At 32.5% G+C, this 14,613-nt stretch overlaps 2 protein-coding genes across 2 annotated transcripts; one reads left to right on the top strand and one right to left on the bottom strand.

The window, feature by feature from the left end:
- The first annotated feature begins 5,967 nt into the window (after positions 1-5,967).
- Positions 5,968-9,413, top strand: LOC101203245 (probable xyloglucan glycosyltransferase 12). Its single transcript, XM_011651250.2, has 5 exons — positions 5,968-7,158; positions 7,251-7,559; positions 7,736-8,026; positions 8,101-8,214; positions 8,305-9,413. Exons 1-5 carry the CDS (start codon positions 6,388-6,390, stop codon positions 8,926-8,928), a joined length of 2,109 nt encoding a protein of 702 aa, XP_011649552.1. The 5' UTR covers positions 5,968-6,387; the 3' UTR covers positions 8,929-9,413.
- Positions 9,414-11,502: 2,089 nt separating this feature from the next.
- Positions 11,503-14,010, bottom strand: LOC101203010 (transcription factor bHLH49). Its single transcript, XM_004142985.3, has 7 exons — positions 13,018-14,010; positions 12,521-12,739; positions 12,364-12,429; positions 12,207-12,275; positions 12,025-12,096; positions 11,782-11,946; positions 11,503-11,706 (listed from the first exon to the last, which is right to left on the bottom strand). Exons 1-6 carry the CDS (start codon positions 13,459-13,461, stop codon positions 11,791-11,793), a joined length of 1,026 nt encoding a protein of 341 aa, XP_004143033.1. The 5' UTR covers positions 13,462-14,010; the 3' UTR covers positions 11,503-11,706; positions 11,782-11,790.
- Between the last annotated feature and the right edge of the window lie 603 nt (positions 14,011-14,613).

Genomic DNA, 14,613 nt, shown 5'->3' on the forward strand with positions numbered 1-14,613 from the left:
CAAGAAAGCAATAATATATCTTCCCTTCAATTAATTGCAAGTTTCAATCCAATGATCTATGGCTGAAAAATAAAGTAATTAAGTCCCTGTATAATTTCAAAACAAACCTTATAAATAGTTTTGAACTGTAGTAATTATTTAAGGTTTTAACAAAATCATATGCTAGGACTAAATTCTTACTTTAATTTTAATTATTTGAAATTTTTAGTTTCATTACATAATTTCTCTCCAATCTAAGAATATGATGGTTTACGTCTATTTATTGAATGCCATACCTCTTTTAGTTAATGCATGTATCTCTCAATTCATCATTTTTTTTCTTTTGACTATTTTTTCTTTTTGTATTGAATGTTAATTTGAAATATATGAGTTATGATACTATAGGTGAATGTACTGTTGAGGCTCTTGAGCCTCTTATCTCTATAACGTTTGGATTATCTTTAAGCTTAAGCCTCATAACAAAAACTATAGATTTGTCACCGTTTGATACTTCGTGAAGAGGAACAAATTACAAGTAATTAGACATTTTCTCAATAACCCATGATAGAACACAATTTCCCAAAAGGTTTTTATCTGCAAACTTACGAAGGGCCAAACGTAAACAAGTGGGCCTATTGGGTATATTTATGGGCCTATGAAGCAGCCCACCTAATGTTTCTAATTCTGTGAAACCGCCCGCGGTATGGTTTGTGAATAAATTAGTAAACAATTAGATTTAAAAGAGGGGTATTTTTTTAAATAGAAAAATATTTAAACTATTAATAAAGTATTAACAAATTCCATTCTAACAACTATATTCATTTTTGTAGATTGTTTCATTTTTTTATATATGACCATTATTTTTAAAATAATTAAATATATGACAATATCTTAAGAAAATTATAAATATAGCAATATTTATTGATTTATGTGATAATGTTACAAATATTAATATATCACTCATAAATTATAAAAGTCAATAAAATTATATCTCTTTTAGAATTTGCTATTTTGCCTAAATGGAAAAAATAAAAAAAAATAGAATGATTCATGTCAAATTCCAAATATTCAATTAAATATTGAAAAAGAAGTAAAATTGGGATTATAATCTTTCAAACTTTATGACCCCTTCGTATTGGGATAAAATATTAGAGAATTAAAAAAAGTTATTATAATATTTCTCTCTTCTTTTGAATGCATAATTTCACTCTTCTCTTTTATGACAAAAGTCATTAGTTTTATGGTCGACTTTTTCTTTTTATTCCTATTATTTATTATATATGTATAGCAAATACAAAAAAAAATTAACATAGCAGTTGAATGGTATGAGTATATATATGAGTACATATCAATTAATAAGATCGACTACTCTATTTTAACTCAACAATTTGGCTACTTCAATCTATTTTAGTTTATTAGATTGATGTGTTGTTTAAGATACAGAATTTGGCATGCGATATTTTCATTTGGTTGGATTAAATATATACATGCAATTAGTATAAAAACACACCACGACAATTTCAATTGACATTTAATTTCTTACAGTTCATAACTTCTAATATTCTAGTTGAGGGTTCTGACTAATTTTTTTTTCTTTCTATTTTGGTAGAAAACCGGATGAACATAGTAAGATATATAATAATGTGATCTAGAGATCATTGATGAAGAAAGTTGATTTGGTTGATCTCAAATCAGTATAGTGACTGTTTTTGGTTTGTGTTTAGGGTGTCGGCAATAGAAAGAGGATATATATATATATATATATATATATATATTTAAGAGTTGAAAGAAAAAGGGCACTAAACATTTTATTTTAAGATGGATCTCATTAACACAGTACAACCTTTCAATTTTAGCTTTATGAATTAGTGAAATTACAATCAAGAGTTTCTCTCCATATCTCCATCCCATTGGCCCTTCTTTGTCTTTTGGTTTTAAAAACACTAACATTAGAGACAATGCCCGAGGGACCTACTCGTTCTTTTACATCTTTTCTTTTTTTCTTCTTCTTAAATAATATATATGTGTATTTTTTTTATTTTTTTTTCGAGTTATTCTAAAGAACACCTAATAAAGCATTGTCCACCATTGTAAAAGGGATTTTTGAAAGAGGAAAGAAAAAGAAGAAAAGGGAGAGCTGTCCTCCAATTTAAATTATATATCTCCAATATATATATATAACTAATATTATTCCCAAACCCTATTCCCCACTAACCCACCAAATCATAGCTTTAAACCCATTCGATCTCTTAGCTACTCTTCCATCACATTTTCTCTATTACAACAAGGAACGAAGGAGATACAATAACATCTTTACACAATTATTAACACTCTTTTGATGAGATTCCAATTCTTTGATAAACCCATATTCTAGGTTTGGGTTGTTTTTAATTTTAGTCCATTCATTTCAAAACCTACATTGACCCATATTCTAGGGTTTGACTTGATCAATCTTAAATTTTCAAAAGTTTCTACATATTATTATAAATAATTTCTTACTTTTGATCCTCATTCTTGCATGAAAGAAGTATTCTTTTTTCTATTAATCGTGAGATGATATACTCATTTTTGTCTTTTCTTTTTTTCACATTTTTGTTGATATAAGAGCCTTAGCTTTAAACAACCATAAACCCTTTTAAATTCTTGATTTACCACTTATAGTAGCAAACATGTTTGAACACATGCATTCCTTGATACAAGGGAAAGCAACTGTACAATCTCATTATCAATATACTTCTTCTGCTGCTACCTTTTCTTTTCCTTGTAAAAATTGAAGTTTTTTTTACCCAACATTTGCTTTAGAATATTTTGACTAGAAGAAATTGAGATTCATAAAACAACTACAGTAGAGAAGCACGTTTACTTTATGGACAAAAACGTTATATATAGAAACACATGTGAATCCTTTATTTATAATATCATTTTTATCTCTCTATTTTACACTTATGTTATTCACTCGTGAATTTGCTTTGTAAGTTCCTAAACCCAACTAATAAAGTTCACTATATACATATACATTGAATAATTAAATATTACTGCTAATAATAATAATAATAATAATAATACAGTAGTATGGGCTAAAAATAAGAATTAAAATCATTGAATTGTGTGACTGCCCATAAACATAAACAATATAATAGGCAGAATAATGAATGGATTAAAAGTAATTGGAAGAAAATGACAAAATAAAATAAAATAGAGTGATTAATTAGTTAAAATTGTCTTGTAGTGAGTGACCATAGGAACGTAGCCTAAGGTTCTTCCCGTCCGACTATCCACCGTCAACTTCGCCACGTGTCTTCATCTCCATGCTTTTCCGTACGCATTTATCAAGCTTGTCCCAACATGTTGTCGTTTCTGGATCCAACCCCCACTTTTTTTCTGATTTAAACTTCTATAACTAAAACAATATTTCAACGAAACTATTATTTTATTTTAATTTCTTTTTATTTTTTTAATATAAATATAGAGTTTAAATTTAAAATATAAAAATGAAGAACGATTGGATTCGGGGTTTGACGGTTGTTGACCGGAGAGAATTTGTCGGTGGATGAATTGGGTGACGTCGTTCATCTCGTTCTCACCATCCCAATCCCACTCGCATCAATGGCCAGTGTTTTTCTGCTTACATTGCATCATCGATTCATCACACCTACATGGCCACACCAACCCGGTTCGGTTCCGGGTTCCTTTATATACGCAACAATTATTATTTCATTAATATCTTTTTTCTTTCCCTGCTTAATTCTTTTTGTATTTTCTTTTTAGCATTAAAACTTCCATCCTCACACTTACATGTATATATGTAAAATTTGTAATAATTATAAATTCCATGGTATAGTGTTTACAACTTAAACAGTGGTGTAATTATGCAAATGCTAAACAAAAATAGTTGATAACAAATCTTCAAAAATTAAAATTTAAATGAATGTACTCATAAAACTTTAGAGGTCTAAATTAATCTATAGTTTTAACTTTGATTCAATAGTCATTTGGACCACTAAAAAATAAGTTTTGAAAAGTCAATAACCAAACTTACCTATTCTTCCAAACTAAAAAGTTAATTCTTCTTCTTTCATTTTTTTTTATATGACAGAAAACAATATGATCTATATCTATATTAAACTTTTTTTTTTTTTTTTTTTTTGTAAAAAGTGTTGAATTAATGCATTGATTGAGTGAGTCAAAACCTCTAAACTTGAAATGTGTTGTATGTTGACATATATAATAATTAAGGTTTGAACCCTCCTTTAGTGTTATTGAAATTAAGAAAATTAATTTAAACATAATTTCTGTCTTCTTCTTATATCTGTAAAGATAAAGAATAGAAAAAGTCATGTAGAGAATGATGTCATGTGTATATGATATATCTATCACTAATATTAAAAGAATCGAATTTCAAATATTCAATAATGAATAGTTCTTTTTCCAACCCAATTTTTTTTCAAAATATAGTTTTAATAATATTTCCAGCACTCCTTAGCCAACCCCAAGCGTAGTGATAACGCTACAGAAAAAAAAGAAAAAAAAGGGCAATCTTAACAATTTTGTTCCTTTGTTAAAGAAATCAAAATTGAAGAATAAGTATTTTCAAATATTCATATTCAATCAATGGACTCAAAAAGAAAACTATTTAAATCTCATTCAGATGATCATGGACTCACAAACAAAACTATTTCAAGTTTACGAATTGACTTGCATTAGTAGATATCAAGTTACATGAAACAATTAGTTCAACTAAATAGTTAGAATGTTGCTTGGTCCTTGAGGTAGAAGCATAACACCATTTATAGAGTTCATTAATAATTAATTAGAACACGTGCATATGAGTGATGTTAGTGTGTGTTGTATAGTCCCTAAATTTAAATTTATAGTGAGCTTGGATATGAAGTTAGTTTATGCCAAAAACTTTTTTTCATTTTAAGATGTCATGGTTTTGGACCTTAATCTTGATCAACCTTTAACAAAAAAATCTACCAATAAACATGATTTTCTTTTACGTTTTATAATAATGGTAATCCATGGTTGTACGGTATCCAAACTTCATTCTTTAAAAAGATATAGTTTTTAGAAATCAGTTACAAGAATGTGGTCAACAGCTTTAGATTATCAAAATCTTATCAAATAGAACGGCGGCCACTGAATTTTTGGTTGATACTTGTCTTACAAAGGGGATGGCTTAGATTTGTATGATTTCATTCTTTTCTCGCCCTTCACCAAAGTTCTTAATTTAGATAACAATCTATTCTACATTTTAACTAAAAAAACTTAACCAACTCGTAATTTTTTCTTTCTTTTTGGGGATTTTGCTTTTAAAAGTCTTCACTTTCAGAAGCATTTGCTTGTGTGGCCTTACGCGTATGGTCACCCTTCTTGGTCGTTTCATTTCAATGTCACTCTGTTTCCCCTCTCTTTGAATTTATCGGTCTCTGTTCCTCTTTTCCACTTTTTTTTTTTCTTTCTTGTTCCCTTTAATTTTAATATCTCGTGAAACACAAATTTATCGATTAAATTTTTTAAAAAAGTTGGTGGATCTTTTTCACGGGAAGAAAGCTCCATGGAAGGAGAAAGAATGATGAGAATCTTCAACTACAAAACCCGGAAGCATAAATCTGTAATGTTTTTTCTTCTCCACTGTTAACAATATAATAAAAAGATCACATAAGTTTTTCAATTTATTTTTGTTATCTTACTGGAAATTCTGGGTTCTGATTCTAATTGAAAGGTACTGTTAAGAGGAGAATTTTCTGTTCTTAAGAAAAAAAAAAAAAGGAAAAGAAGTAATTGAAAATTGTCATTTTCAAGCAACTGTTCATCTCATTATATAATAAAAGCTGAATTATTGTCCTTTTGTTCAAACCATTGTCCATCTGTTTCTCTGGTGGATCTATTACATTGCTTAAGAATTTGTTTTGACCATCTTTAAAACTTTTCAAATCCTGGTAAAAACTTTAAATCAAGATCATTAATTTTTTTTTAATTTGGAAATTCCTCTGGTTTTTCTCTCTTTTCTTTTTTCTTTATTTCTCTCTCATGGAGGGAATCAAAATGAAGCCGTGTTGAGCTGTTAACATCCCTTTTACTAAAAACCCATTTCCCTCTCTCTCTCTCTCTCTCTCACTCACGCTTCTAGCCCTGTTCTTATTTATGGACACAAAGCTTTCTTGTTTTGTAAATTTTGTATTGCATTTAAACTGAATGGAAGCTATTTTTGCTTTGCTTCTTCAATCTCCCTTCCATTTTTCTTTGTTCTCTTTGCTCTCATTTTGCCCATGAGCTCAAATCTTGGCCTTTTTCCCTTTCCATTTGAGAGTTCAGAATAGTGTGTGTTTGTGTGGAGAAATTGAAGTTCCGTACAGAAGATTTTTCTTAATATTTTGAACTGGTGTTGAGGCATTGCCACTAGAAATGGCTTCTTGGTGGGGAAGAGAAAGTCACAAGGGAACCCCTGTCGTTGTGAAGATGGAAAATCCCAACTGGTCAATAGTTGAAGTTGAAAGTCCTTCCGACGAGGACTTCATAATCGGCGCCGAGTCGCCACCGGGTCGAGCCCGAGACAAGGGACGAGGCAAAAATGCCAAACAACTCACTTGGGTTCTTCTTCTTAAAGCCCACAAAGCCGCCGGTTGTTTAACCTCCATTGGCTCTGCATTGGTCAACATCGTCACCGTCGTTAAACGCCGTCTTGCTTCTGGAAGAACGGACGCCGACACCGACGCCGACAATGACAACGCTGACGGCGGCGTGAGGGAGAACCCAATTGTTAAAACCAGGTTCTATTTGTTTATCAAGGTTTTCCTTTGGCTGTCGGTGCTTCTGTTAGGGTTTGAGTTGGCGGCTTATTATAAAGGTTGGCATTTTGAGGCACCCCATCTTCAATTGGACTACTTGTGGACAACCCCATTTGGGGTTAAGGATGCTTTTGACTGGTTATATTCCAAATGGGTTGTAATTCGGGTTGCATATTTTGCTCCGCCTCTGCAGTTTTTAGCCAATGTTTGTATAGTGTTGTTCCTCATTCAAACTTTGGATAGGCTTATTCTATGTCTGGGTTGTTTCTGGATTCGATTCAAGAAAATCAAACCTGTTCCTAAGGATGCTGCTATGGATCTTGAGTCTGGTGAAACTGGCTACTTCCCTATGGTTCTTGTTCAGATCCCAATGTGCAATGAGAAAGAGGTAAATTTGGAGTTTTAGTTCTTTCCTGATGTAAAAAATTTTCTGATATGGATGATTTCGTTTGGTTTTGATTGTGCATTGGTTAATTATAGGTTTATCAGCAATCAATTGCTGCTGTCTGCAACTTGGACTGGCCAAAAGACAAGTTACTGATTCAGGTTCTTGATGACTCGGATGATCCAATCACCCAATTGCTGATCAAAGAGGAGGTACATAAATGGCAACAACTCGATGCCAAAATTGAATATCGACATCGGGTGATCCGAGAGGGATATAAGGCTGGCAATCTCAAGTCTGCCATGAATTGTAGCTCTGTCAAAGACTACGAGTTTGTTGCTATCTTTGATGCTGATTTTCAGCCTGCTTCTGATTTCCTCAAAAGAACAGTTCCTCATTTTAAGGTAATCTGGCTGTTGCTATTTGTTTGTGTCTGAGTTTGAGTTTTGACAAATGTCTAATAGAAAGGAGAAAATATCACAGGGTTTTGATATTTCTTTCATTGTCTAACGATTCTTGGCTTATTAATGTAGTTATGTTTGAATAGATTGTAATAATCTGCTGATGATTGGAACTTCAGGATAATGAGGAACTAGGACTCGTTCAAGCACGATGGTCATTCGTGAACAAAGACGAGAACTTGCTAACCAGACTACAGAATATTAACTTAGCCTTCCATTTTGAAGTAGAGCAACAAGTGAATGGCGTGTTTCTTAATTTCTTTGGATTCAACGGAACTGCTGGTGTTTGGAGGATAAAGGCTCTTGAAGAAGCCGGTGGCTGGTTGGAAAGGACCACTGTCGAGGACATGGACATTGCCGTCCGTGCTCATCTTCATGGTTGGAAATTCATATTCCTCAATGACGTAGAGGTACAATATCTCAGTAACGCTTAGCTTAAACTCTGTATTAGATTTGATGATTGATTTATTACTCTTCTGTTCAGTGCCAATGTGAATTACCAGAATCGTACGAAGCATATAGAAAACAACAGCATAGATGGCATTCGGGACCAATGCAACTGTTTCGACTTTGTTTGCCCGATATAGTTCATTCAAAGGTAGACGATTTGCAACGGTTATGTACCTCATTCGTTATGTTGTTTTATGTGGCATGCTGTCTCATGTTGTTTTTGTTTCTCCAAATGCAGATTGGCATATCAAAGAAATTCAATTTGATCTTCCTATTTTTTCTCTTACGGAAGCTGATACTGCCATTTTATTCATTTACCCTCTTCTGCATAATTCTCCCAATGACGATGTTTGTTCCTGAAGCTGAGTTGCCGGCGTGGGTTGTATGTTACATTCCAGCTACAATGTCCTTTCTCAACATCCTTCCAGCACCAAAGTTCTTCCCCTTCATTGTTCCTTACCTCCTCTTTGAGAATACTATGTCAGTAACTAAGTTTAACGCAATGGTCTCGGGACTCTTCCAGCTAGGTAGTGCATATGAGTGGGTTGTTACGAAGAAATCAGGCCGCTCGTCTGAGGGTGATCTTTCCTCAATGGTTGAGAAGAAAAGGATGAATTCTGAAAAGAGTGTCTCAGCAAACAACCTTGAGGAGATTGAATTAATCCAAAAACAGGACAAGAAGTTGCCAAGGAAGAAGCATAACAGAATATACGTGAAGGAGCTAGCACTAGCTTTCCTTCTTTTAACAGCCTCAGCTAGAAGCCTCCTCTCAGCTCAAGGGATTCATTTTTACTTCCTGCTGTTTCAGGGAATATCCTTCCTTCTTGTTGGTTTAGACTTGATCGGCGAGCAAGTTGTTTAAGACAGAAAACTCTTACAGTTCATCTGAAAATGAGAAAACCAATGATCTAAGTTCCAAATATGTGTTGAAAACTACACCTCACCGCTTAAAGAGAGTGTGCATCTGTCGGCCACAATCTTCGTTGCCGCATTCGTCGACCAAGAAGAAAGCTTGTGATGAGAAGAAAAATGCAAAACAAAAAAGAGAAATGGTGATGCTATTGAAGATATAAGTGATTTAAAATATTCTTTTTTCTGATTTTGCTTCTATTTTGGGGTGGGGTTGTTTGTGGCAATTCTTTTGCAAGAAGCTAGGATTCAAACATGAACAAATAGAATTTGTTTCATTCTGCAGGCAGAAAATAGGAGCAGTCTGTTTTTACTTTTAGTTTTTTTCTTTTTGGGTATTAAATATCCTCTTTTCCTCCCTTTGTTAATAAACTATGGAAATATTATTAGTTCCTATCTTGTCAATAAAATTATGTGGATGCCATTAGTTTTACATCACTAAAACCAACTTTTTGAAGATAATGTCCTATAAATTATGTGGATGCCATGTTGGCTGAGAATGTCCAATAAATGGCATCAATAAAAACAACTTCTGAGAATGTCCTATGTCTTTTTTAAGGTAACTCCCATCAACTTGGATGTTCAACACTGATATTTACAAATGAATCTCAGGTTAATATTCTCTTAGAAACAACCCATCATTGGAGGTCTGTTTAGAATACATGTTTAATAACTCTTTTGATAACGTTTACTGCAGGGGCAAAAACTCTTTTTGTTTTATTTACTGCTTCAACAAGTTTGAATGTTTACCAAAAAAAAAATGTTTAGTTGGTATCCGAGTGAATTGGTAGTCACTGAGATATGTGGTAGGAAGTTGATTGGTACTTGAATATCAAAACTGGTGTTCTCACATGCTAAATGTAAGGTTGGGCTCACCAGTTAAAAGCTACAAATAGACTAAACTTGTTAAGCTATTCTTAGAAACAGAAATACCAACAATATAATATAAGGTAACGATGTTAGATACTTAATTTTCTCACCTAAATCACTTTCCAATAAGTTTAACAGATTATCGCTATTCATAGCCATAGTCCCACGACACTCCCCTTAACATCAACAAAAAACAACAATTAAGTTTCACGAGGACCACTTTCTCACCTAAGTCTCAATAACTATATACAACTTTTCAAAGCTTCAACAATCAATATCACAGCTCATAACAGAATATCAAACACCTTTGTACAACATATCATTTCTTACCTATTTTGGTCATAAATTTCCTTTTAAGCATTGAATTAAGAAGAAGATAGAACCCATTTTTACTCTTGAGGGATGCTACGAATTTATAACTTTTTTCAAACAAACCTACTTTTCTTCACCCTCATCATAACCCAAAGAATGAGATTGGCCAACCCCTTTTATTTGGAATTCATTTTTAGGTGAAAGAATCTATTAAAAGAGAAGCTATGTGTATAACACTAATTTCTTTAGGCTCGATTATTATTGGTAAAAAGAGAAGAGAGTTCAAAGTCTCCTCCATTATATTTCAAATAATTTGGCATTGCTCATTACAGCACTTTGGACCCTCAACCTCTGTCGTGAAGCAGCACATTTTTTTTTTCTTTCCAAATCTTAACTTTCAACTACAAAAATATTGGTGGGGTTTCTATTGAGGGAAACAACTATTTGGGAATATATGTAACCAACTATTCTACATATTATATTTAGAAAGAGGATGATTGGGTTGGACTAATAAAGTAGATTTTTGTAATGATATGATCTTATGGATGATTGTTGATTTATATACGAGTATATCTTTATATCATACCCATCATAAAGTTTAGAATGATATACCCTTCTTTTTTCTTTCTTTCTTTTCCTATTTTGTTATATATTTTAGGCATGTGGGTCCATAAAGAGAATCTAATAATGAGTTAATTTCTTTTTGTAGAAGGACAAGTCTTAGACAGTGAAGGTTTGACATTAACCTATAGAAAAAACTACCACTACCTTTGCTACTTTGTTTAACATTCTCTGAATTTATATAAATAAAAAAAAAAAGAATTAAAGAAAGGAGATAAGCTCTTTAAAATGTAAATAATTTACTCTTGAGAGCATTTTATATTTATTTATCAAATTTAATATTAATGCCATTTTTATCAATAATAATCCTAATTTAATGCAATTAATGATATTGTATTCTCATAGAAAGTGACAATTATGAAAGAGAAAAAAGGGGGCAAAGTGGATGAAAAGGACATTAAAAGTTAGATGATGAGAGATTAGAGAGAAAAAAAAAAGTGAAGAAAATTGAAATAAATAGACAAAGTCAGCAAACTCAACCCTATTACTTACTAACATCTCTAAAATTCAACTGACTTAATTAATGTTTTCATTTGAATTCAAATCTCCTCCCTCCCAACTAAACAAAGTTTTGATTTGAAGTAGGAAAACAATTGAATATAAAAAAGTATTTATAAACTTATACTAAGTTATGATAATTAAGGTTGTTTCATACAAGTCTAAATGGGATAACTACTCACTTAGGGAATATAGAAGAAGCAAGTTTATTGTTTAAGATAGAAAATGTAGAAGATAAAGTAAGATTTGATTAAAAAAGTATGTGTAAGATTAAGAACAACATTTGAATTCAATCAAATAAGTACTGTTTTTACATTGCTGTCTTTAATTAATTTGCTGCACATGTAGTGACTATCAAAGGATAATGCTGACATCCATCTCTGGTTTTTGCAGCTGCATAATTTTGATCATCTACTGGTTATCCTTTCATCTGCATGTAAATGGATTTCATAATGTGGTCGTAAAAGGAAAGAAAAACAATTTGTTTTAAAGATCTTGAAATCACCTTGAACGGTTAGAAAGTTGAAGGAGATGTAGTTCTTGGCATGGTTGGCGTTGTTCCATAAAGTTGAAACGTGACATGAGGACTTGTGTGAATTATCCTTGATCTAGGATCGTTGACGTTTTCGCCTCTCTTACAAAGAACATTCGATGACGAAAGGTATGAATTCTGAATCATTTTATACAGATCAAAATTACTAAAAGAGATCAAGTTCTGAAGCATACAAGATATGACCTTAGAACTTACATTTGTGAGTAGAATCTGCTCTGCCTCCAAGCTTGATTCTAGTCCGACACTTGCGAGTTTCATTGATAGAAACTGCAAAGTAAGCCGCCGAAGTTTTGATTAGGGGTCTTGCAGTTTATTGTCAGAGATCACTCAAAATTCACAACTGTAAAACAAACATTAAGATGGTAAGACTTGCATACCTCCACCTGTTGTTGCAGTGATTGTACATAGTTAATAATTTCGTCGAGCACCACGGTTTTCCCGGTAATCTGAAACAGTAAACAAAACTTTAAATGATAACGATGACATGGTTTTCACAGTTACGGTTATGACTTGATTATCAATATCTGCAATGACCTGATGGCATCCAGGAACAAGCTGTTGCAGCAACTTCATTCGTTCGCTGATTTTTTCCCTTCTAACCTGCCATCATTAAGTTTGAAAGCTTTAACCAAATATAAAGCATTGACTTTGTTCCAAAAGTTCTCGATGGATTCAAGAAATAATAAGGTACCCTTTCTGCGAGGCTATGGTTATTAGCAGCTCGCCCCCTTCGCGCTTGAACATGAATATAATTCTCCTTGGGGGCTTGTACATTTTGAGAGCCTCCTTTGGCTTTTTTACTATCTGGTTTGGTGTTAAAATTTGCACTCAATCGATGCTCAACCTTCTGTGTTTTGTCAGCTTTATCAAGGATCTCAGTTGGTTCCACATTAAAGTTATCTTCAGCATTCTAAACAACAGATGCAAAAAGGTTATACAAACTGAAACGAGAATGGTAAAGAAAGAAAGCGAGAAAATGAAAACAGTACAGAAATACACGCAGACTAAGAGATACTTCTCTCAACCATTCCATCAACATCATTAATAATTCAAATAACATAAATACGAATCATGATTAAGTTTTGAGCATTGTTCTCAAGCCATCACCACAAATTTAAGACATTTTAACACAAACATGGGGAAATACAATGAACAAACAAACCGAATAAGCACTACAAGCTATTTTACCTTATTTGGGCTAGAAGAATTGGAACCAAGAACAAATTTTCTTTGATTTTCACTAACGCAATCGGGTCGAGACTTTGCATCGTTCTTTGGTGAGACCATTTCTTCGTCATCCAGAATTTGCACATAACTAAATGGACACTTAATATTGGCGATCTGGCTATGATCAGCTTCAGTTAGAAAGCCAAAAGAACCCACCATATCTGAGAAGTTCCCAGTTCCAAACATATCAAAACTCAAAGTTGAAGGATCATGAAGAATGTTAGAAATGGTTTTCACTCCCTCATTCTCCAAAGAAGCTGTGGATAATTCACATAGAGGAGTTGTTGAAGAAGATCCAAGAGTAGATGAAAAAGAAGTATCAACTCCAATCAATGGCTGAGAACTGCTAACTCCAAAAGAACACTTCATTGTTTCACATTGAAAGCCAGAAGTAGAACCAGCCATTTACCAATTTGGGCAGCCAAACCAAATTCAAAAGAAAAAGAAAAACGAAAGGATACTAAACTAAAACTTGTGTGTCAGAAAAACCGAATAAAGGACAGAAATTTAGAAGTGTAAGAGAGAAGATGAAGAAGAGGAGTTTGACCAAAGTTGGGAAGGTGGTGATTTCATAGAAAGGAGTAAACAGGAAAAAGTAAAATATGCAGCTTTATGAAACCAAAAGGAAATCTAATATGTGAAGCATAAAATCTAACAAACATTATAAAGTGAAAGAACCTTTCAGAGCATAAAGTTGAGACAAATATGAAAAAACAATGGCCTTAGCTAAGTAACAGCTCAAGAGACTTAGAAGCTGAAAAAAAAAATACAGATTCCTTACTTTTCTTCACTTTCACTTTTGAGTGTGGAAGAAGAAGAAAGTAATTTTGGCAAAATCCTTTGAATCCAAACATCATTGTGATTGATAGACAGTAAAGTTGGGTTTGGTCTCTTTTAGTCCAAAAATCAAAACCAAAATTCATAGTTGAAATGAGAAAGAACAAAATGGGGTTTCCTTTTTTCTTAGGAGAATCAAAGTGTCATATATGAAAAATAAATGTTGATTGATTGGTTGGTTATGTTATTGATATTATACCGAAATCAAAGCCTAAATTTCTTCCACGTACTGATTTGGTACGATGCAGTGTACCATAAGAATGACTTATTGTTATTGTTTGAAGATTGAAGTCATATGCTCTTAGCTTTGGACCAATAATGACTGTCGGTAATCTGCTACAATAATATGAACAACGTTTCTGACTCTACTCCCTAACTTTTTGACGTTTTTCAAATCTACACTCATTTTTTAAAAGAATCAATTTTGTCCCTTCTGTTTTTTAAATTTTTAGGTGCAACCTTCTCATCATTGGGTCTTGAAATTTTTAAATCCAACTCACATTACGTATTATTTAGAACGAGAAACTCCATCTTCTCCAACAAAAGTTTATAATTCTACCTCCAAATTTATTGGAGCTTTAAAATTTTACATGTGTTCTTGAAGGTGCTCTATATCATATGTAAGTCTATATATTATCAGTCAATTTTAATGTTTTAAATACATTACAATTCAATCTTTTTAATAATTTAAGTATCCCACTTTCCTGTTAATGTTATGAA

Source organism: Cucumis sativus, chromosome 2 (assembly GCF_000004075.3).
Source record: "Cucumis sativus cultivar 9930 chromosome 2, Cucumber_9930_V3, whole genome shotgun sequence".
Lineage (NCBI taxonomy): Eukaryota > Viridiplantae > Streptophyta > Magnoliopsida > Cucurbitales > Cucurbitaceae > Cucumis > Cucumis sativus.

Bases quoted from the DNA above. Each gene is read 5' to 3' on its own strand.
- LOC101203245 (XM_011651250.2), top strand. From the start codon at position 6,388: ATGGCTTCTTGGTGGGGAAGAGAAAGTCACAAGGGAACCCCTGTCGTT. The intron at 7,560-7,735 runs GTAATCTGGCTG...TTGGAACTTCAG, and splicing joins GAACAGTTCCTCATTTTAAG to GATAATGAGGAACTAGGACT. The intron at 8,215-8,304 runs GTAGACGATTTG...CTCCAAATGCAG, and splicing joins CCGATATAGTTCATTCAAAG to ATTGGCATATCAAAGAAATT.
- LOC101203010 (XM_004142985.3), bottom strand. From the start codon at position 13,461: ATGGCTGGTTCTACTTCTGGCTTTCAATGTGAAACAATGAAGTGTTCT. The intron at 12,097-12,206 runs GTATGCAAGTCT...CTTACTTTGCAG, and splicing joins CACTGCAACAACAGGTGGAG to TTTCTATCAATGAAACTCGC. The intron at 11,947-12,024 runs GTAAGTTCTAAG...AAAATGATTCAG, and splicing joins AGCAGATTCTACTCACAAAT to AATTCATACCTTTCGTCATC.